The sequence below is a fragment of the Chaetodon trifascialis genome, chromosome 19 (assembly GCF_039877785.1).
Source record: "Chaetodon trifascialis isolate fChaTrf1 chromosome 19, fChaTrf1.hap1, whole genome shotgun sequence".
Classification (NCBI taxonomy): Eukaryota; Metazoa; Chordata; class Actinopteri; order Chaetodontiformes; family Chaetodontidae; genus Chaetodon; species Chaetodon trifascialis.
The window spans coordinates 18,698,152-18,723,030 of NC_092074.1; the positions used below are offsets into that span (position 1 = coordinate 18,698,152).

At 43.0% G+C, this 24,879-nt stretch overlaps 1 protein-coding gene across 1 annotated transcript in view; it reads right to left on the bottom strand.

Moving 5' to 3' along the window:
* Positions 1 to 24,879, bottom strand: part of LOC139347428 (regulator of G-protein signaling 6-like) — a 78,708-nt gene that overhangs the window by 12,348 nt on the left and 41,481 nt on the right. Inside the window, exons 3-8 of the mRNA XM_070987033.1 lie at positions 8,052 to 8,148; positions 6,195 to 6,245; positions 4,911 to 5,017; positions 2,641 to 2,692; positions 1,474 to 1,538; positions 1,124 to 1,200 (exon numbers count right to left, since the gene is read on the bottom strand). Coding sequence (XP_070843134.1) covers positions 1,124 to 1,200; positions 1,474 to 1,538; positions 2,641 to 2,692; positions 4,911 to 5,017; positions 6,195 to 6,245; positions 8,052 to 8,148 — 449 coding nt within the window. The remainder of the gene's footprint in view (positions 1 to 1,123; positions 1,201 to 1,473; positions 1,539 to 2,640; positions 2,693 to 4,910; positions 5,018 to 6,194; positions 6,246 to 8,051; positions 8,149 to 24,879) is intronic.

The following is a 24,879-nucleotide window of genomic DNA, read 5'->3' on the forward strand; positions in this document are numbered from 1 at the left end:
ATTGCAGAGGGCTGCGGCTAAAACAGCATAGGCATGATCGCCTTTTGTGAGTGAGGGATGGATAAAAAGCAGAGATTAGAGGATCAGGACTGGTTTGAGAAGTGGAATATGGAACGAGGAGATGAGAAATGTAACCGGGCAGAAGGTCGGGCAGAGCCTTTCGTCAGGATCTTTGAGTTTATTCTGAATCTTACAGAAAGCCAATGGAGGGAAGCATGAATAATGTGTGACCGTTGGCTAGTTCGAGTTAAAAGCTGTGAACAGTTTAGAGCAGCTCGATGCAATATTTCTTAATTGAAGAAAACAGAACTGAACACACTAAAGAACATATCATAAACAAAAGTCATCAATAAACTGATCAACTTGTGATTCAGGTTGCTGCGTTTAGCAAAGAAATAGATCTGAAGACGCCCTGAACACAGCTGAACCAATGAAAAAAGGAGTTGTCCAAGGACGGACCCCTGAGGGACGCCAAACCGCAGGGGAGCTGAGGAAGACACACGACTGTTGATGCAGACATTCAAATATCTATTTGTCAAATAGGAACGAAACCTTTTTAAAGCTGCACCAGAAATGGCAACACCGTTACGCAACCTATCAAGTAAAAAAAAACATCGATGGTGCAGAGGCAGCAGTCAAAGGTAGCAGGATGAGAATGGAGGCTTCACCTTTGTCTGCATACATGAGAATATCATTGTACTGCACTTGTGATGAAAGCCAGATTCACATTTGTTAAAGATTTTAGAACCTCAGCCAACTTCATAAGGGTTTTGGTAAAGGTGGGTATCAGTCTTCCTTCCTTTTTCTTCCATTTTCAATTTCCATATGTCCCAAAAGCATTCTGCACATCATTGCTGGTTAAAAAAAAAAAAGGATTTATCATGTGATCTGCCTCAGAAACATAAAACAGAAGACCTACAGTGCCCTGAAAACACTGGAAAGGTAATGCAGGAAATTCTATTACAGGAGGGTTAATGGAGCCGGTCACACACACTCATTGCTCATGGTATGTGGGGGTCACACTGAGATTAAACTGTATTGTTTATCTATTATCTGAGATGCGGCTGACATCACTGTGTGCATTGTGGTTTCATGTGTTGCCGTGGTAACCAAGCACACTTACTTGACCTGGGCCTCAGCCTGCATGTAGATAAACTCCCACTTCCTGGCAAAGGCTCTCTGCAGCCTGGCTAGGTTCTCCTGTTGGAGAGAAGATAGAGACGCTGAGGACATGTAATGATAAGAAAACCCTCCGAGGATAAAAATAACATTAAAACTTAATAAAATTCAATGCTAAGATTACCCACAGGTCTAAAGTTTGACTCTGTTCTGAGATGTAATTTAGATGTCGTATTATCACACACACACACACACACAAATCTGACCTTTCAGATGTTGTGTTGTCCTGCTCCGAGCTTAACACACAGATCAATAGTAAGAAGTGACAGCTTAGAGGAAGAGTCCGGCACTCACCGCCTCGTAATCTGCCAGCTCCAGCCTGGTCTTATTCTGCATGGTCCGCTTGCACAGATAGATAGCTGAGTGAGAGACGGAGAAGATCGAAGAGTGGGATTTATCAGGGCGCACACTCTGCTGCCGCCGTTCACCCACTCATCCATGCATCCCTCATCCCCCATGTACCTGCCTCATCTCTCCTCACCCTCCCATGGTATGAGAGTGTAACCGGCTTCAGGGGACGCCTGTCCACCTATCTGTTGCTTTAGGTTTATGAGGTGGAGTGTGAAGCGGCGCTGAGCTCTAAACGTCAGCCATGGCTGCCTCTGTGACAGGATGAAGGCCATGAAGCGGAACAGTGACTGACTAATCCTGTGGACTGGTCCTCTCCACAGCGGAGGGTACAAGTCATGGCACACTACACAGCTCAGTGGGAGGTTATTTGTATTTACATTCAGGTATAACCTGACACATAGTGCGCTTACAGTGCCAGATCATGTTTTATTATTAAGTGCTTTTAAGGCACAAAACTCAGACTGAGGACACTAGCAGATCAATATCTAATATTTGATTACATGTTACAGTAAGCTGATTATTTTCATGCCAGACATGTTTTAAAGGGGAATCCACATGATTTTCCTGGGATCAATCCTCATTTTATTTTACAGTTATGTAATTATTTCTCTTTAAAGGAACAGTATGTAGGATTTAGTGGCATCTAGCAGTGAGGTTTCAGACAGATCCCCCTAAATCTTTAAGGTAGTTTTCAGTGCCAGTGGCGGAGTCCGCCATGTGAGATTTAAATCCACGTTTCCTCAGTTCGTTTAGCCAAAATGTAAAAACTTCGGCAGATTTCAGGTCAAAGTGCGACAACAAAGCCGGAATGATTCAAAATGTGTTCAGCCTTTGAAAAGAAACTTACATTTTAAATGTGCAAGCTTTTGTGGGTGTGATCAGGTAGAAACATACAACCATAGCACATGTCAATAAATGACTGGCTGATATCCGCGTCTATGTAGTTAAATGTCAGTGTAGGTCATATGCAAACCAACATCCAAACAAACATCCCATGTTTCATTGCCTCACCTGTTAGTCACTGTTAAACCTGCGCATGTAAAGTAAAAACTGAGACAATTATCTACATCTATGTGTCAAAATGTAGACGCATCCCTTTAAGAGTCTTACCGTAGTCTGTGTTCTCAGGCTCCCAACAGTTGGACGGCCAGAAATACGGTGCCTGACGGGAAAACCAAGTGAAAAGAATGAACAGATGCTGATCAACCGGTGGATATTCAAAGGGCGCAATCTGCGAGTCGAAACCGTTCAGGTAAACGTGGACTGAAAACTGGAGTGATGATGATGACCTTTATGAGACAGTTGTTTTGCCTCTGAGACACAGCGGTGCGCATGATTGCTTTGCACCACGACGTGAGCAATCAAAATATTTTGTATCATCATTCATTCGGATTCAGAACAGCTGACTCCTGAAACTTTTCCTCAGTAAGAGGCATCCTGGGGCGTTGCAGAGGCGTGGGAGCACTGCAGCAACACAATAAAGCGAGAAGCGATGAAAGCTGCAAAATAAACAATGGGAAAGCAGAACGATAAAGCCAGCGGGCAAAGAACAGACGCTGATAGGATTGTTATTTGACAGAGCTCGCAGGGTTTTGAATCAAAGATTGAAAACCATGTGTAGCTGTTAGAGTAAGGGGAGATTTGCATGGTGTTAACTGTTTTGATTTCCTGTCTCTGTGTTTTCCTTTGCTGTGCACTTAATTGCCTTGCACCGGAAAATGAAATGCTAATGAATGGTGATTATCTTTATGAAGCTTTTCTGTTATGGGAAACAGCCCTCCTCCTCCTCCTCCTCCTCTCCTCTTCTTCTCCTCCACTTCACTTTGGAGGGGGAGATCCAAGGTCAAAGCACGGTAATGTGCACTGCCGTCTGGTTTAATTAAACTGCTCCTCCAGCTCCGGTGGAGACTCGGCCCTCCAACAAGACGCAGTGAATGGGAAGAAGAAGATGCTACGCGGAGATCATTGTAATCTCACCGCGTGCCGCCGTGCCGTTCCCCACTGAGCAATGTGAAAACATTCTTTCCTATTTTTAATTAGGAAAGTCAGGATAAAACAGTCTGGCATAATTAATCTGTGACTTTAATGCCACGGTCTTATCTGAGAACAGTGAAGGAGGAGGAAAATGTCAGCATGCTTTTCTTTCCCTTTTGTCCCTTGATGAGACTCTACTACACCATGTCTCTCTGTGACGCTTTTGGTTGCCGCCTACTCAGCCCCGAACCTGCCTCCCTCGCTCGCTCGATGAATATTTCAACAGATCGGCATTCATTTTTAATTGGGTCACAGGATCCCAGCACAGCGCTGAAGAAGCTGTGGACAGCGGACAGGACCTTTTTGTCATCAAGATCAAGATTGGTGTGTTGTAATTCCTCAACAGAACAAGCAATCTTCAACAGCTGATTGGGGTCTTTATGAAGGGAAGCGCCCCCACAATCAGATTAACCTCACCAGACTCTTCAGTGTCTCTCACATTAATGCAGGGTGGGATCGGTGTGAGCTTAGGTCTGTTACCAAGCTGCAATTTGCATTTATTGTAGGGAAAAAAGGCTGTAATCCATTCCTGATTAAGAGCCGTTATTAGAAAATCTGTTTCTTTAATACAGTAAAAGTGTAAAAACTCATTTCCCTACATGACTCAAATTCCAAAAATGTGACATAATCTTTATAAAAGTTGCAAAGTGTAGCGTTAAATAAGACCAAGATTCCACAGCCACGTTAGCGTTAGGCTAAAAGCTAATGTCTCCTTGCAGTGAAAATACTAACATGCTGATGTTTAGCATAATTTGCCACTTCCGCCATCTTAGTTTAGCCTGTTAGCATGCTAATATTCGCAGCTATGGACCAAATCTTTTGGAAAAATTTAAGATTACGACATTATGGTGATGCAAGGTGCAAGATTTTCTGCCAATGCTTCCAGTAGATACAGAGATGTGTGATGGAAAAATCAGGCTTTAGGCTTCATGCTGAAAATTTCACAGTAATCCATCTAATAGCTGTTGGACTGGCTGGACTGACTGACGTAAAGGAACAGTTAAATAACAGCTTAAAGGATAGATTTTTAACATATTTGATGTACACAGCATGTCAGTGTTTCTTAGAACTGGGAGCGATTGTCAATGTCTGGATTACTGTTAACATGTTGCATGAACTATAAAGAACTAATCCAGCAGATGCCTCCTCAAATTCAATCTGCTGTCACCAAATGCAGCACTAGATGCTCGGCAGCTCTCTCAGCAACGGCCTCATGTGTGCACTCATAATTAGAACTGTGTTTACGAATCAATGCGTCGGGTTTCTTGGCAACATTTGATATTCAGCTCAGCGTCTGGTGTCAAAGGAGAGGTTCAGCAATTAGCGAACATGACGCTCCCGCTCACCTGAAAGCGGTAGAAAGTGCCGTCGTCTTTGAGTGAGAGGACGTGGTCTGAGATGGGGAAGAAGTACCCCTGAGCTGCGATGAGACTCCCGATGTGCATGGCCTCAGCTGTGAAAGGAACAGAACGAGCAGAGCAGATCAGATCACAGCGGGTTCCTCAGCACTTTGCATGTTATCAGTGATGCTATATCTGCCCGGATGGAATCGACTGAGCGGCAGCGATATGAGGAAAACGAAGTCAAAGACACTCATTTGGAGCCTTTATGTCATTAGAGGTCACACATTAGCTGTTCGCCATATGTTTATATAGCTGATCTTTGGAGTTCAGGCTGGATTTCGGCTGTAGCATCCAGCCCTGACGTAGTTTGACTGGAGATGAAACATGGATGACTCAATGACTGACTCAGTGACCAGGCTGTGGGCTCCAGTACCAACAATAAACACTGCTCTCCCACCACCATGCCTCAGGTCAGGTCAACCAAACAACAAACAAAAGGCAAAAACTAGCCAGTATATTTGTGAAAACCGTACTTTTTTTTTTAAATTTCCTGCTCATTCTGTCTACTGCAGCTGCCTCTATTAACTTATGAACATTTATTTTTCTGCTGGAGGTAAAGTCTGCTCAATGTTTTGGCACTCAATGTTTTTATTAATCAAATAAAATAGTTCAGCAGCATATTTGTTCTTCAACAGAGCAGAGAACTCGCACATACCTGCACAAACAAACATATTGGGCTGAAAATAATGACATGGTGCTTGAGTTAATGACTTACAAAATAATTAAAACAATAAAGGGATGTCGGTCGAGTAAAGGCGGTGAAGGAGGACCACGTCTTTCTGAGGTCATCCAACGCGTCCTTCAGAGTGAATATAGATGATCCCAGATGTCTCCAGATAGCATCTCCCCACCCAGCTCTTTTCTAACGCTTGTTTGATGGCAATCAATGCTAATCCGATCTCTTTTAAATGCAGCCGTATTTCAGAAAGATAAAGCCAAAAGGTGTTTCCTAATTAAAGACCTGCAGATGACCTTTCTTAATAAACTGGGCTGCTGGTGGGCCTGTTTGAAGTTCTCAACATTAAGATAAGATTGTTCGGCCACAGCTTCAGGGTACATGTGACGGCAGAGTTAAGGACGACTATTGACTATCAGAGCTTCTTTGGTTGCTATAATCTAAACAGTACTGCAGTATTTGCATGTCTTTTAGTGCAGAGAGCTCTGTAATCATGGGAGGCTGTCATCACATCCAGTACAACACAGTCTGCTATCATTTCCAAACCTTACCTGGATCCTCGATGGACAGGTTCTTCATCAGCCACTGTACAATATCTGCACCTGAGTCAGGACAGACAGAGAAATCACCGTTAAACTGGGTTTGGTCAAGAAGACGCACGAGTAGAGACGTGTGCGATTTAAAGAATACAAAAAAGGGAGGAAAAAAGAAAGGAGAGCGATGTTTAGAGAGCTGGCATTATTTCATGTGATGACAAATATCCTCTCATCTGAGCCTGTACTGTCTGAGTCCTGAGGGAGGCGGTGTTCAATCCTTCATCATTCATTACGTTTGCTGGCCCTCGGCACTCAGCTGCGAACATCTGAGCTGCTCTTCTGCACGTCTGTCGGCCGCTGCAGTAATTGTGTTTGTTGATACGCTCTGCTTATGGCATAGTGGGGTAATGCGTTTTCCATGAGAGCAAAGACTGAGAGAAAAGAGGAATGTTAATAGCCTTGCTTTGTTTCCATCGTTTGCTGGGGTGTGTCGAAGCTTCCCGCTGTGGCTCCAGTCTGTTAAAGTGATTTAGATTATCAATGGAGGCAGCCAGCAGGCGATTTACAGCCTTCAGCCTCTACCTGTCAGCCACAACTGGCTGATAATGTTTTTATTCCTCCATTTTAAATATTTATGAATGTTGGCTAAGCATGTTTTCCAGGTGATTCAAATCAGTTTCACACCTACGCTCCCGGCTCTGCTGAGGCAGTCGGAGGTTTATTGCCTTGCTTAAGGGCACCTTGACAGTAGGAGGACAGCATTCGCTTTCCACGCTCTCTTTTCCAAACGCTTAATCATATGTTGTCCTCCCACTTTCCCTTCAGCTATTCAGCTATTCTCCAGCGATCCAGCACTGAAGAAACAGAGAAGCAGCCCCGTCAGAACCAGAATGAAATGCAGCCCCAGAACATCACCATTCACGGCCGTTACAGCCGGGCTCTTTGGGAAACTCACAACTCAGTGCTGTAAGTTCACATCAGTCCTGTGGGGCCTGATGTTTAAAAGATTTACACATAAAATGATGTATTAGACCTATTTCACAGGTCTAATACTAATTATAGCTCCCTGTAAACCCAGTAACTATGATCCTAGTATCCCTTTACTACTGTGAACTTTATTCTCCATATCTCTTGAGTTGTTTGATTATACATGTTTTTCACAGGTTGGTGCATGCTTTGATGTGTGCATGTACACTGTGTCTATCCATCCATTGTCTATACCCGACTATCCCTTTTCGGGGTTGTGGGGGGGGCTGAAGAGGCTATCCCAGCTGTCAATGGGTGAGAGGTGGGATACACCATATACAGTATAGACAGACAACCATTCACGCTCACACTCACACCTAAGGACAATTTAAGAGTCACCAATTAACCTAATGAGCATGTTTTTGGTCTGTGGGAGGAAGCTGGAGTACCCGGAGAGAACCCACGCATGCACGGGAAGAACATGCAAACTTCACAAAGACCCAGGGATCGAACCGGTGACCTTCTTGCTGTGAGGCACGCGCACTACCTGCTACACCACCATGCTGCCCCTACACTGTCTCTAGTTTTGTGATAATTAGTACAGATAAGTACCCTTGGAAACCATGGACGTGTAAAATAAAATGTTACCAATTAAACAAGTTGACAGGAAGCGAATATCTAACAAAACTAAATGACAGTACACAGTTGTAAAAATAAGTTGATGTGTATGTGAATGTCCTATCCAGGAAATGGCAGCATTTGTCATGTGTGCAAACTACAAAGCTGCCCAGATAAATTCATTAATCAGTTAAATGAATCATTCTGGTGATCTTGCGATGGGGATCAGATCAGATGGACCATGTGGTTCGTCTGGAAGGCAAGCGACACACGATGGACAGCTCTTACCTGTGACAACACTGGGGATTTTGGTCATGAAACTTTTGACAGTTCTGATGGGCACGCCCTCGGTCTCATCCTGGATGAGGGTGACGATGTCCTCAATCTGCAGAGGAAGACAGCGAGGAGGACAGAGAGCGGGAAAATGAGACACAGTTAAAACCTGCATCTGAGAAAAGCCGTACTTAAAGGACTGATGAAATGTGCTCTTTTCAGCATATAAATAAACCATCACAACGTTAGGTTTAATCTGTCAGCTTCTACTCTGCATTTACAGCTGCCATCTGTCTCGTTTCGGGCGGTGTGGACGGTGCATCCATTGTGGGCAAATTCGAAGGAAATGTGATCACATTACAGTCATCTTTAAATCAGCTTTGGACCATCACACTGAGGGAGAAGATGCAGGATCAGAGGCTACCTGTTAGATTAGACATAGCTGGTGCACATGCAGTACTTCAGCACAAAATCTGATGGTTTACAAGAACAGAACTGTCCTCTCAAATCAGACTTCTTGCCTCCATCACTGATTGCTCACTGGTTTAGATTCAAGCCTTCACTCTACTGTCCTGCCCCGGCATCTTGTTTACAAAGTAAACACAGGAGGGAGGTAAACGTGAGTCACATGAAATCATGTGAAATGAGCAGAAGAAGCTCTGCTCGTGGCTTTGGCCTACAATCACAACTGTTCAGATGATAACTGAAGCACCTCGCCCACTTTGCGCTGTAGTAATCAGATTAGATCACAAAAAACTGGTGTTTTGATTGCAGTGTTGACACCCTTTCTCTGCACAGCTGCTTTTTTGTTGCTGCATCAGAGAGTGGGAAGTGAGAAGTTGGACTCTTCGGAGACGGCGAATGCAAAACTACCACACAACTCGGCAGCTATATATAAACTCTGGATCGAATCCTGAGCAGGGAGAGGTGCTACATATGCTTTTTTTACACACACATTAAGGCGATCACATTATAGAAAAGACATATGCAGGCACCCACAGTCCACTTCTCATTCTGACAGAAGCACTTTCAACTTCCTGTGCTTCTTGTGGATACAGCGTATATTACTGCCCTCATGCTGTGTGCAGTTGCTGATCCTTTTAGCTTTATAAGTGTATTTATATTGTATGAGCTAGCTGTCACTGGAGTTCTTCCAGCAGGCACCCATTCTGGGTAAAAGCTGAGTACTTCCACGACAGACTCACATAATGTACTGCGCCTTAAAGTATGCATCCTATACACTATGAATCTAAGATCCCTTGAAATGAATACTGCGACATTTCCATGCAAAACAACATCGGGTTTGCTTTGCTGGTGTAATGTTTACGTCTATGAGTAACTCATGCATTACACATGTAATATTAGCATATCATCATATGTCCCGGAGTACAAAGAACATCTTGTTCAACCTGATAATTTGACTAAAAGCATGATTCTTTTACAGCAGAGGAACCTCAGGGAGGAAATGCAGAAGAGAGAATCTCAGCTGCTTCATTTGAACAAAAGGACAAAGGAGCAAAGGCATCAAATTAGTTCTGGCCTGTGTGTTTTCCATAGCTCAGCGGCTTTAATATGTTGTTTTGTACACTACAGTAGCACCCACAGCATGAGCATCTGTACTTTCTCGAAACCATCACGACTGGCTGTTTGTTTATTGATAATCTTCTACTACAACAAACCAGAAGAGACCAACAATAAAGTCCTGGACTTATTTTCATTGTTGTCCCCGTTTTACAGTTCGCCAACCATCAGCAGGCACTGATAACTGGACAATGAGGACTACGCAAAGGCCAATAATAAAAGCAGACAATCAATATGTTTACTTCCTGTGTCTCCATCACCTTTTCACTTTGAGATGATTTACATCTCTACATTAAAGGACCAGTGTGTTGGATTTAGTGCCATCTAGTGGTGAGTTTGTAGACTTTCCAAGTGTGTAGGACAGGCTTTGAAACTCACGAAAAACACTAAGGCGCTCTCTAGAGGCAAAGTTTGGTTTGTCCACTCTGGGCTCCTGTAGAAACATGGTGATGCAACATGGCGGACTCTGTGAAAGAGGACCTGCTCTCTCTATAGATAAAAAGCTCCTTCTAAGGTCACAAAATCTTATTTTCAGGTGATTACACACTAATGAAAACATACTTATGAATATTAAATTCTATTTCTGTTAATAAACTGCTTAAATCGAACTCACACTTCTGCTTTCTTTCCACAATTAGCTTAGCTTAGCATAAAGACTGGAACCTAGTTTAATCACCCCTTCTTATCTTTACATTTCTGTTTTTCGTAGTCAGTCGAGTTGTTTCCCCCTTCAGCCTTCATCCCAAATTAACTGTCTCCTCTCTACATTCATACTTCTATTTAATGAACAAGTATGAGAGTGGTATCAAAGAAAGAAAGAAAGCGAGCAAGTGCATCCCCCAAAATACTGAGCTGTAACAGAGTCTGGGGCTGGTGGCAGAATGAACCTTCAGTGATCTTTTCTCCAGCTAAGTGCATCGCTCGGGGACACAGCAACAACAAAATTTAAAGAAAAGCTCTAAAAGTACATCTCACACACATCCCAAGAAAAGATGTTTCCCAGCCAATCTGGAGATTCAAACTGACAAGCCCCTTGCTTTTACCTCCCTGGCCGTCAGACTGCTGCGACCCTCTTCCCCTCTCCTGTTGAAAGATGCCGATCCTGGCTGTCTGCCACAAGCAGGGGCAGAGGCAGCTCCGGGCAACATGTCAGAATCAATAGAATAATGCGATTCTAACAAGACCTTGATGGTGTGTGGAGACAGCTGGTCAAATAACTTTATTGGCTTCCGCTGTCGTGAACAATTCACTCCCGCCCCACCAATCAAAACGGGGGTTCACGGCAGGTTTATTGCACTTTACAACATCGACTGCAGAATTTTAGGGAAAGATGAGGATCGCCTCCTGATGACAAAAGACACAAAATGCTATTATTTCTAATCTTTTAGTGTTTCTGCTTTGAGTGCAGCCCAGTGGGAGCAGATTTCATCATATTGCGAGCCACTCTATTTTACCCCCCGTGGGGCAGTGGGCTGCCTGATTACAGTGTTTTCACCACACGCCTAGCACGTATCAGCTAGGGGGGCTGGCAGGCAGCCTGGCAGACAGGTGGGTTATGCGGTGATGAGGGCTGTGCTGTTGATTGTGGTTTAATGATCCCCCTGGGCAACAGGATGGCCTTCCATTTGTACTCAACAGCGGTGTGGATGCCATCGCCTCCATCCCTCAGTAATCGGTTTATTCTTTGAGTGGGTTTCATAGTTACTGCAGCGTTATACAAAACTGAAAGGAGCATCTGATGGGTAGTGAAGTGCAGGGAGGCAAAGACGAGCTAAACTGATATTATGGCAAGGTAAAGGTTCATCTAAAGAAACAAAAATACAGTATATTATACATACATATATTAAGATTAAGACTCACTTTATTGATCACACAACACAACACTACATGCACACGCCATGCTTCAGTGAAATTATTTCTTTTGCATTTAACCCATCCTGAAAGTCCTTCCTCCGCGGCAGACCAGGAGTGGTGGGCTGCCAGCCAACAGCGGGGACCCAGTTCCTTCTTGTCACCATTGGTCAAGTGGTGATCTTCATGTATGTTTTCAGTGGGTTTTTTTCTGTGGAGGTGAACACGGGGAGAACATGCAAACTCCACACAGAAAGGCCCCTTTCCTTGAGATAAAGGGTAGCAGGCACTGAAGGCATGGTGGAGGACATGCCCCCTGTGCCCCAGGCAGGAATCGAACCCGGGACCTTCTAGCTGTGAGGCGACAGTGTTACCACTGTACTACTGAATTACAATGTTAAAATATTAATTCTAGATATCAGCAAAGTGTATTTAAGATTTTAAAGTACTACTTTTGCAGAATAAACCCTTTCAGAGTGTTATATTATCATATATTATACTACTGGATTATTATTACTGATGCATTCACATGTTAGCGACATTTAAATGCTTTAGCTGATTGAGGTGGTTTTAAAATGTGCAATACTTATTTTCGATGTAGAACCATAGTAACCGTAGTAAAACCATAAAATAGAAAGTACGGTCAAGTAAACTACCTCAAAACTGTATGCAAGTTTTGCAGTACTAGCTCCAGATTTCACACGGCTGAACAGATGTTCTCTCAGCCTTTATTTGATGCTCCAGGCAACATGTCCAGGGGATTTCAATTGTTGTTGGCTGGGCACAACTGAGCATTTATTAAACATGTTGCTGTCACTCCTGTCCAATGACATAAAGTAAGTTACACAAGAGTTACTCAGAATACAGGTGGGCGAGGGCACCCTGAGTCAGCCACGTCGACCCATAGGGAGCAGCCACAATAACTCTCAGCTGGACCCACAACCCGGCATGCGCGCTCAAATACATGCAGAGCAGGCCAACAAAAGTACCCTCATTTATAACCCCCTCTTTTGAATTTCTGACCCTGAAACTAGCTGCAATTAGCCTTTCTTGCCACAAAGGGAAATCTGTGGGAAAGAGGACCGACATGGCCATCACTGCGGCAATAATGAAGCAGGTATACGTCCTGCTGGGAGAGAAAATGTCAGCCGTGGCCCTGAGGGGCGGCGATGTCTGCGCAGAGATACTTTTGAGGCAAAGGACAGAAAATTACCTCCTCTGAACCATGTAGCTCCAAATCTTCCCCACAGTGACACTTTAACATGCTGCCAGATCAATACCAGGCTGGCTGAGGGCCAGCCGGAGAACAAGCAAACAGCTGAGTGGCATTAAAGCCAACGATCGGGGGGCTGAATATGCAGTTTATTTGACCACAGCTCTGACTGTAAGACAGTTTAAACAGCTTACAGATCAGAGCCTTTAGAAATGAATTATTAGCAGTCTTTTGCCAAACACAGCGCTGCTCAAGCCTAACTTAATCATGATCACTTAATCATGATGCCTCCACTGATTCTTGAGCATCGAAAATTGAACAATGTCACCTAGAGCAGCAGCCTGAGTGACACACATGACACATTAACGCATGAAAACTCCAGCAGGTCTATTCTGTTTCATCCAGCACAACAGCACCAGTCAGCTGTCAGACACTAAGAAACGTAAAAGAAGCGCGGTTTAAAATTGGATGTGTAATTCAAATGCTGATGGTCATATTTTATAAATCCAGAGAGCAAGTTCAAATATACCTGGGAAAAATATCATGCAACTCTATGTATTGATTAATTTAGATGTCTGGGAAGGCGAAGTATGTGACCAGTCTAGTCATAAGAGACCGTTCGCTGATTTAGCTCCTTCCAGAGCCCCTTCAGTCCATCTGCATTTTACCTCCACAAGATCCTTCATAATCAAGTGCTGAGACACCACACTGATTGCAACACGTTCCTGCACGCGTGAAGTGGCACTCGCATACGGACAAGAAACACTCGGACAGAAAGTCAAGTGACAACACAAGGAAAAGGGGGCGGGAGATTTGCGTGCAACAACTTGCTGATAGCCAAATGTCATGCACATATTAAAAAGGACTTAAAATATGCAGTGTTAAGTCAGACTGCAGAATATGCTGAGAAATGTCTTCGGGGTTGTATGAGTAATGAAATGTATTAAACATAAAGCATCATATAAGGCTGTATGCTGCAGTAAACAACACTACTGTTGAAGCTTTGGGGGGGCGCCGCTGTCAAAATGTGAGCTCACACAGATTACACTTGATAGGATTTGTAGAAAAAGAATGTATCTGCAAAATAATGTCATTATCCTTTAAATTGCTTTCTGAGGCGGCGGCGCAGGGAGATCCGCCAACCGGCTGATCCAAGTTCAACTCGACTGATGGAGGCACCAAACTGTCACCTCTGTGGGTGTTCTGCTGGAAAATAACCTCTGACCATACAGCAAAATGAAGTTTCACCTATGGCAATCAATCATGTATTATGTCATCATTCGTAACAGTATACCATAAAGATGCACAACGACAAATGTGCCTGTTTATGAATTAAGTTCATCAGATTGCATCTAAACACTGTGAGTGGTAAAAGAAGCCAAACGATTAAATTACAGGAACTTCTGGGCTCAAACAGATTCAGAGAAACTCAATCTGCATTTTAGGTCAATGTCGTGCACGCGTTGTTCACACAGTGTGTTTATTTCCACACTGCTTTCCACCCTGACACATTATGCCTGAAGAGAATCATTATCTACGTGTCTCAGGTGGCCAGCATGTGGTATTTCATATCACTACAAACTTCATCAACAGACACTCCCAGCATCTGATATCTCACTAAGAATAACTTCAGCATGACGCCTTGAAATGGAAAGCAGCTAATTGCATAAGTTGAAGCTCCAGTAATACGGTGTTATTGGCAGGCATATTGTTGATGAGCATCATGTTGCTGTTAGGGTTATGAAATATCAAACAATAGGATTTTTGAGAAGGTGTTTAACAAGCCTGCTGCTATCATGAGCTGCATCAGCCTCTCTGACACAAACACACAATTATGGGTCATTAAGTTCAGGATGAACACTAAAATCCTCCCTCACAAATTGCTGCGATCAAATTTCTGTTTTGGTGCTTTCATTGTTCACGCGGTGTGTTCGCTGCCGCTGGTTAACATGAACGCGTGAGCCAAGAGTCGTGCCACATGCCCAATTGTTCTCTGAGAGGATGCGGTTGAATTAATCCTGAAAATACCACTCATTGTGAGGATGGACGTGATGAGGTCCAAGCTCGTCTCAGCAGCACTGATCACTGTTAGACGCAACAAAAACCACCACCGTGGATTACACACACGTGAAATTTGATGATGTTTTCGCTCAATTTTGGTTCAGTGTTCACTGGTGTTTTAGCTCTAGTCAAGTACAAAAATACACAGTATTTCAGCCCTAGTTTGGTTCAGTATTCACAGGTGCTTTTGCCTTTGTCCAGTGCAGAAATCACTGGTGTTTAAGGTCTAGGTTGGTTCAATATTCACTGCTGTTTTTGCTCTAGTCAAGTACAAACATAAGCAGCATTTATGTTTTAGATTAGTCCAATATTAGCCTTTGTCAAGCACAAACATGAGCAGCGGTATACCTCTAGTTTGGTTCAATAGCCACAGGAGTGTTAACCTTTGTCCAGTACAAAAATCACTAGCATTTAAGCTCTAGTCAATTACAAAAAATAAGCAGCATTTAAGTCTTAATTTGGTTCAATATTCAATAGTGAGTTAGCCTTTGTCAAGTACAAAAATCACTAGTATTTTAGCTCTAGTTTGGATCAATATTCACTGGTGTTTCAGCCCTTGTCCAGTCCAAAGGTCACTGGTGTTTCAGCCCTGGTTTGTTTCAGCATTCACTGGTATTTTAGCCTTTCCCCAGTACAAAAATCATTAGTGTTTTACTGGTCCCGGTCCAGTATTTGTTGCTGGGAGTGGTGCAGTGAGTGAGCAGAAGCAACATGTCTCTGTAGTTTCATACCAGGCTCTGTATGTTCAGACACAGCAGTGGTGTGAGTGGTGTGTGGTCAGGTACAGAGTAATGTGTAGGTGTATGTGTACGTGTCATCTAAGGTAAAGCGCTCCTTCAGACACAAGGCTTTCCTTCCTGTAGGGCACCTTTCCTCCCCTGCAGAGCCTGAATCCCACAGCTGCTGCTCGCAGATCTCTGCACCACTGCAGATATCACGACTCGCTGTGGAGGGATCACAATCAAGTTGAGTTTTAAGGATTAGACTGCCAGGGGTCATTCCAGGGATGAGTCCGCTTTTTTCATTTTATTACATCCCTCCATGGTGTACTCTGGTATATCTTTTATTGCTATGCACGATTGTATTATTGTAATCTTTTATTTACACGGTGAATCCTCTGAGAATAAAAGCTTGTCTGGTTTCTCTCAGAATTACATTTTCAGCAGCAGGTTCTTGACACATTATAAAAAGTTTTCATTAGATATTCTAAGGACTCATGAATGTATATTAAAAGAACATTATGAGCCTACTGTAATATATGATCTTATAACAATCCAGCTATTTTTATAGAATTATTACTAGACTCCCATTGCTTTGTATGGAATTAGACAGTATATCTTAAGTATAAGTACCTTGTCAATAAATACTGCATGATCCCATATAGTTGGAATATCTTCCAATAAACTTTGAGAGGGGATCTTAGATAAGCCAAGATTCCCAAAAGGCTCTTAAGTGCACAGTTAATCAGTGAATGAAGATGATCTTGGTGGTTTTTATTCCTGAAGCTCTCGACTAAATTCTCAGGCATAGTTTGTGTTGCCCCACTCGCTGTGCGGCACTAAAATATGAAATCATAATGCAGTCAAACATAGAAACAAGTCATTGTGGGGCATAACCGTGATGAGACGCAGAAGTATTATTGGAAAACAAAAACAAACAAATAACTCCGAAAGAGCATCGATTGATGGTAAATGCACTTCAGATGCACAACAGGGATCAACACGAGTATTATAAGTATTAAGACTAAGTTCAGATTAACGCTATAATTTATTTTTAATTATCTGCATGTCATTTTCATCCATTAGCCTCCAATCAACCTAACAACTCTCTGCAACTCTCAGCATCTGAAGATAGTCCAACTAGTTTGTGAGCTGCATCATCTCTCACTCAAAGAACAATTAGATGTGGAGGTTAGATAATACCACCAGCTGCCCTTTATGGTGGTTCAACATCCTCTGGTGCTGTAGACCTGGTTTAATGTATTCACTAGACTGAAAATCATTTCGAGATGGTTCGACTGACAAACCAAGTGCTTAATGCCAGAATCAGACTACACAATGCTTTTGTCTTTGATGATGGTCACCATGTTAGATTTAACCATCAGGACGGCATAAACTCTTGCCATGTCTTGGTCGAGTGACCATCAAGACCACATGTATGACCCCAACCGAGCACGACAATTCATGACTGAAGTAATCATGGGGAGATCATGGAGGACAGAAGCGCTGTGTGTGGTGCTGGTGTAAAAATGACTGTGGATGTGCTCCCAGGAGGCACAGAGAGGACAACATGGGCAACAAACTTTCCTTCTGTTTCACTGTCCCACCTGCCAGCAGCAACCTCAGCATCCCTCCTCCTCTTTGCCATGTTTACCTGACTGCACTCTGGAGATTGTAGACGTGTCAATCCCAAAAAATGCTGACATGCTTGACTTCTTGTTGGGGTGTCATGGGGCATCCCAAATGCTACACGACAGGTCGTTCAGCATGTCAAACTACACGGGTACAGACAACTAACTGATTCATAATTGGCGATGAAGCTGGTGATTCGTCGGCTACAGCAACTGGAAGCATGGCAGAGCCTTTGGCATCATCAGCATGTCGACAGTGTTTGTGTAATTACTCTCACTGCCAGAAGGGGGAGATAGAGGCGCCACACTGCAGGTTTAAAACAGCAAGCTTAATCTAAATTATTGCTCTGTAATTTTCCTCCCACGCATTAAGAAATCACTTTTTAATGCAATTTCTTTCAAATATCCACAGTGCTCGTACAGTTGAAACTACGTGAGGCTTAATTTGGCAAGCTCAGGCTGTCTGGGATCTCTTCACAGTCAGTATTGACAGGAGATTAATTACAGCAACCAATAGCCCCTTCAGTATACATGCTGTATAAATATGTGAGAACTGTTTGAAGAAGACCGAAATGTCAAACATTAATCATTTAAATGCAAAACTGTAGTCAACTACAACAGCAGACAATTGACTTATTTAACCACTATAATAATATTGCAAACATATACAGTCAGTTAAATGCATCATTTCAGGTTGTTATTCCTCATAATAACGTTAGTTCAGGGTGCACTGCAGGGTATAATTTGCAAGTTAAATATTATGTTGTTTTGCAATAATCTACCTCCTGTGTTTCTGTGTATGCATCATTTTCACGATCTGCATATTCTCAATGAACTGTTTGCTGTCTAAGGAAACACATCAATCGCACAAGTTCTCAGGAACATGAAGAGGTTAACTATGATATGTCGACCTTTTGTTGAAGTGTGTGATGATAAGGTTCTGATAATGAATCTTCCCTGTGATGGAAATTGCTTAATAAAGTCTGGACACGCACAGATCACGGACATGCGCCTCCATGAGACTGCTGCATTAAGAGGACTCAGGTAATTCTACACCCACTCTGGTATCTCATGCAGGATATTAGCATTTTTCTTGATTCGGGAAGAGGATTACCACAACAAGCTGGCAAAGGTCAACTCGGTTTCACTGAAATTATTAAATATAGTGACTTTGATCCAAAATGTATGTGTGGGTTTGTGTGTATGAACCTTTTCACACAACATCTCACACACCAAATGAACTGCCATTCATAATGTAATGACTGCGGAGAGGGTGAAGCCGTCTGTCTGCAGAGTGCACGGGTCTATGTCTGAAGGTCAGATGCGATAGATTTGTGACAGTGGTGATGAGTCTCACTGGTTTCAGCCCAGTGCATCTGGCAGCAGGGTGATGTGACTGTTAATGGAAGTGTAATGACAACAGGATGGCTTTTCCACAGTTGACTGCCGCTGCGTCTCTGCCTGACAGCCGATACCATCCCTGAACAATTTGTAAAGCCAGTCAGGATTCTGGACCACAAAATGAAAAAGGTTTGTGCATCTGAAGCAAATTATGTTGCTTCTCCTACAACCAATAACCAATGAGAGTTAATCTAGAATCACACCTCAGTGGTTCAGTGCACTTCGAAAGCACTCACCCATGGCTACTGCTCATATTCAACACAAGTGTCTGCATCAAAAAGCATTGCAGATAAATGAATCAATACCAATATATGGTGAGAATCAATTCTAGATCTCTTATCCTCATGCCTATCTCACGAATTTACGGGAAAAAGAAGCAGTGCAAAGACTGTAAAACATAACTGGACCAAAGAGGGTGTTAGACGAGCCACTTTTGATGTGGCTGCAGGAGGAGCAGGAGATTACAGCCTCAGCCTCCCTTGGTGTGACTAACACCTTCGGGATGTGACACCGACTGCAGTGAGGACAAGGTGCCCCGGGCGATGGCGGTGCAGCACACCGTCTACCTGACTGCAGCAGAACCCAAAAGATTATCTGGATTTAGGCATGAAAGGCCATGCTTTTTTACTGCCCGCTTCCATCTGTTCTGCCTCAGCAAAGACTATAAAATGAGTAAAGCAAGGCTGGAAAAGAGAAAAGAGGGGGGACAAGCAGTGGGACAAAGTCCTCTGCTTCTTGAGAAAAGTAAAGCTACCTTCTGATTTCTAAGAAAGAGGTTGCATATTATAGTTTAAAACCCTTCAGCTGTGTTTTCTCTGATTAAACTTCTTTTGAAGGTGTGGTCACACCTGATTTTACTGTAGGAGGTGAACTGAATCCATCCAGTTTGACAGAAGAGTGTGATTAAGTCATTAACAAAATACTGTTTGCTTATGTTCTTGTTTATATAAATGCCTGGCAAAATAAACACAAGCAGCAGAATGCATATGAGGAATTCGGTCCGATCAGGCCTGCGTGGGCATGTGCAAGACCGACTGACTTTTCATTTCTGGAGTCGGGTTGAAATGGTGTAAATCCCACTTTTTTACACTGAAAAAAAAAAACAGTTCAAACAGTTGAAATCACTGTATATAAGTGACAAGGTATATTTTTAGCCAGGAGAGCTTTAAAAGACCTTTCTTGGTTGTTTGTGTGCTGAAAACAGTTCCCATCTCATCGCTGGGAGATGGGTGCTGCAGGACTGCTGTTCTGTTGATTGCCCTTGTCTCCTGAAGGACATGGCCAATCACCAGCTGGAGTGCACGTGAACAAAACAGGTGATGTTTTGTGGTTATTTTGTTCAAGCCCATTTTGTCCCTCTGACACAGAGGCTTCCTCCTAGCGCTATGTAAACATTCACTTAACGTAATTACAATCTTCATAAATCGGCTTCTCCACATATTCTCTCACTTGTGTTTCTAGTTAAATGTCGGCCTTTTACATGAGTGACCAACGCAGCCTGTATTTTTTATGCCATATCAAGGTTCAGCTGTCACACAAAATCCATTCAAGCAAAGAGAACATTTGCTCTTGATGAAACAGCCCCATGGCACCTTGAATATGCTTACTGTCAAACAACATTAAAGCTCTATCCTGCAGGTAGAGAGGAATTCTGCAGCCAAGCACAAGATTGGCTAGGATTGTTGAAAACTACTGTTTCACTAAAAACTTTTCAAACTTCCACTGAAATATGCTGAGCTGTAGGGCAAGGACAAGTATTCGCTTGCGAACTGCAGATGAACTTGCAGATCCTACAGGGCCTTCACATGTTCATGCATGGGTCACAGTTAGCAAGGTCGCTAGCTCTCCGAATTATTTTTCCCCTTTTCAATAAAACAACTGAATCAAATAAAATACAGTCGTGAGAAAAAGGCTACAGGAAGCTCAGGGATCACTGAGCTAGCATGCTCCTGCCTGGCTAGCGCGTTGGCGGTTAGCTCACTGGCTAAGTGCTTGAAAAGCGTTGACCATGAAGTGGAAATCAGCTGAGCACTAAAGCCTGTATGGGTTACAGTTGAAACATGTAAATATTATAACATGCAGAATAGCATTACTGAAGCTACCATACTGTACAAATACACCATATCGTTAGCATTTCTGACTCCACGCCAGCTACGCCGACCTAGGCCAACTTCTTTAGCGGCTAAGACAAAGAGAAAGTGATGAATTCCTGAGGCAGAAATGTTAAGAGGTCAAAGTTCTCATAAAAAAGTTGGTGATTGAGCTTCCTGTCTGGCAGGGAGCCGACCGGCCCCAGACAGCAGAGTGTGAGCTGAGGCCAAACACTCCCTGGGCAATAATCAATCCAGACAAGTTTTCATTGCTCCAGCGAGGGACACCGACAGAGCTGACCTCACGCCTCAAAGCCAGACACATCCATACCTGGCAGAGGGTGAGTAATCATCTCAGGGGGAGGTCAATTATTTTATTCCTCCTGTTCACCCATGGGAGCCCGGCCTGCCGACAGCAAATTATGTCATTACTGTGACATGAAATAACTATCCCACATTTCCCTCAGGAAACTCATAATACAGATAAGAATTATCATACAAACGCAGTTCAATTGGAGAATAAAACAGCAGAAAAGTGCTAAAAAAAAACAAGAACATCCATGCATATATACACATAAACACAAACACAAATACATGCCAAAGCGGCAAAGTGCTTCTAAGCAAAGATAACCATGCATACATGCACAAATACAGTGCATCCATTCAAGAACATGTTCGACTGATAAGGATGATCATCATTATCATTACCCTCACCACCATCATGATCATCATCATCATCATGGCTGGCAGGGATATTCCAGAGATGAAAAATGATCTTACGGGTTCCTTACAGGATCAGCTGTCCTCTTTGTTGAAATAAAATCAAACAAAACAACCCTGCCGGTGCCACAGACCCAATGCTCCTTAAGCGGCAGAAGCCTGAGGCAAATCAAATTGGCAACTGCCATTAAAACTTTCCTTCGGGGAGTTTGAGCTGCGTGTGAAAAGTGCATTTACAAAGAGAAACTTTAATCACTTTAAATAAAAATTATTCAAATAAAGGCAGCGAGGGAAAAAGCACTTGGCATTTCCTTTCATAGGCGAGACCGTGCCCATTTCAGCTTCATTCTTGGTTTGTCAGAGAAATCCATTAGCCTACAATTTACTGCTCTCCTGCTGCACTGTCAGAGTGAATAGGGACGGGTACGTGGGTGTCTCTGGAACGGCACTCATTAAAATCTTTTCATCTTACCTAACACTTCAAGGATTCAACATGAAATAGCACTGATAGAAGAATGTCAGGACTCTTTCCAAAGCTTTTTGGGATCTCATTAAAGCTTTGAAGTCTGTCAGAACAACATTATCTCTTGGAAATGCGGGCATTTTGACCATGGAAGCTCCAATGGTGTATCTTGCATTCTAGCGACAGTCTACCTCAAGACCATGTTGTCAGAAAATGTTTTGCACTACATACAGCCATGTGATTCTTAGCTTCTGGCATTAAATCTAATCCAAACAACATTTTAACTATGCTACCAGTGTGGCTATAAGAAGGGTAATGCTGGTTATCAGTACACCTCTCCGGTTCAGACTGAAATATCTCAACAACTATTGGACGGACTGCCATGAAATTTGATACAGATATTCATGGATTCAAGAAGATGAATCCTAATGACTTTCCTCCACCAGCAGGATGACGTCTGTAGTTTTGAGTGAAATGTTTCAAGAACTATAATCTACATCCAGAAGTTCTCCGATGATGCAGCCATGGTTGGACGTGTATCACAGGGGTACGAATTGCACTACAGGCAAGTCATCGCCAACTTTGTCAAGTGGTGGGAACTGAACCACCTGCACATAAACACCAGCAAGACAAAGAAGGTGGTGATAGACTTCTGGAGGAAGGTGCCACAGACTACACCGGTGAAGATCCGGGGTTTGGACATTGAGATCGTGGGGGAGTACAAATACAACAAACTGGACTGGACCAACAACACAGATGTCCTGAAGAAGAAGGGCCAAAGTCTGTTGGCTTGTGAATAAATACTAGCAAAAATAACAGCATTCCCATTAACCTGCTTTGTGCTTAGTGCTAATTAGCAAGTGCTAGTCTGCTAAAATGCTAAAACTTGCCATTGTGTGCACGTTTATGTTAGCATTTAGCTCAAAGGACCGCTGTGCCGAAGTACAGCCTCACAGAGCTGCTCGCGTGACAGTAGACTCTTATTAAACGATCAACAACTGTGGCTGCGTACAGTAATATGGTGACTCTTCAGTCATTTAATTTGAAATTGCTAATTGGAATTAATATTAATCTTGGACTGCCTGTAGCAATGGGAGTTTAAGGTAGGAAGAGATGTGTGGGTGCTGCTGGGAGTGGATCTGTAGTTATTTCTGCAGACAGAGCAAAAGAGCTGTTAGAGAGCCAAAAGATTCCTCACAGAGAGGAAGAATTACGCTTAATGCCCAAACTTTGGTTGATAAAGAAAACAATAAGACATAATTACCATACATACCCACACATGTGCAGATAAAACAAGCCAGCTAAAACACAAGGCTCTCCTTCTTTAAAGAAAAACAACCTCTCCGACTTACATAACAGTTTTAACACACACACAAACCCACACGTTTGCTCTTATTTTCCTCTCTCTCGACAACAACAACAATGTCAGATCTGGCCGACACAGGAACGCACAACACACAGCTAAAACCTTGCGTTTGGTTTGGACAAAATCAGAATTAAATCACGTACGTACACACCGTACATTGGGCATGATCGAAGCTGATCTGCAGTATTAAACAGGGGCGTTAATGGACATGACTCCAAGTCCCCTTGGCCTCGCCATGGGGAGCAGTTCATTGGTTTTTCTGAGTGCAGCAGGGAGCAACAGGCCGAAGAGGCTGAGAGTAAAGGCTGAGACTTCAGTAGCTCTGAAGGAACAGAACTCTGGGCCTTCAGTTTATTTCTCTTCCTCACTCTCATGCGCAATCTCTTGTTCAGACACACTTACTGAAGAGTATGTACAAGCGTCAGTGAAAACGGTTAGATTAACGTATTTGTCTGAGACGTTTTCGCGGCTCATTGGTCATCTCGTACAAGAAGAAAATATATTGGAGACGCTGGAGCAGCTGCTGTGAGTCTGGTGAGCAATCTGTCTTTACGCCATCTGTCAGACACTTTTCTCCATGAAGGCTGAAGTGTTCTCTGAGGAGCTTCAGCCATGTCTTTCACATTACGTCTCTGCGGATCTTGAGAAAGAGATAATCCTATTCAAAAACACTCTGCGTACCTTTGGTCTTCTGTGTGCTGGCTTTGATTTCTTTGAGTGCCAATTTTCAGCTCTGCACTGCGCTAATGAACTGGTGCTGTGAGGCGATTAGGAGAGGAGAAATTCTGTCTCAGAGCTGTAATTTTTTAATGCACATAGCCCGAACGCCTTCAAGACGTGTCTGTAATTGATTTATATTTTTAATTTGGTCTCATAGCCAAATAGGTCCAAACTTATTGATGTTACTTTTTCATGATTTGCAGTTTTGAATATGCCCACAGAGAAGAATTATAACATCTGAAACGAGTCCACCATCAGCCAATTTTTGCTAAAGTAAATACACTGATCATTTTGATTTGAGTCCTTTGAAGCAGGTCAAAGTTAATTAGAGTAGTGAATTCTCACTGATAATAACCAATAGCAATGCAGTTGTTGTTTGACCTGCGCTACCTGCTGATAGTGGACTACCAGGGTAATGTAAGGAGTGTGTGAGAGGACATATCGGTTGTGCATTGGGCACAGATGTGTGTGTGTTTGTTGGTGTGATGCTTGAACTCATACAAGAAAGAGACTTGGAGTGTAAGTGTGCGTTCCCAAACGGATTCAACAACAAAGCGTGCTGTCTACATTACATCCTCAGAGGTCCAATTAGAGTGGAGACTGACATCTCTTTCACACTCTACCTGCCCCACTGAAATAGAGCCATAACACCTTCCACAGAGGATCTTCTTAAATCCCAAGTGCTTTCAAAAGAAACCGAACTGTGAGAAATGCCCCTCTCCGTAACTTCTTCTCACGCTCGGTCTTAAAAATCATTAAAACCTCATTCGTCCAAATTCACCAAGCTAATTGCCTGCACTGTTCAGTTCAGCACCGCGCAAAAACAATAAGTCCTTACAGGGTCATTTAATCTCAAATCTGTTCGGAAGTCTCAAAATCAGATGGAAGATTTACCAGTTACAATCCAGTCTCACATCCCAAAATCTTAAAACAACTAGATTTATATTAGAATAGAGTGAAATTCTCAGTCTTCTGCATGTGATCACCAATGCTTTTACAGCAAAAGAGATGGAGAACATAAACCTAT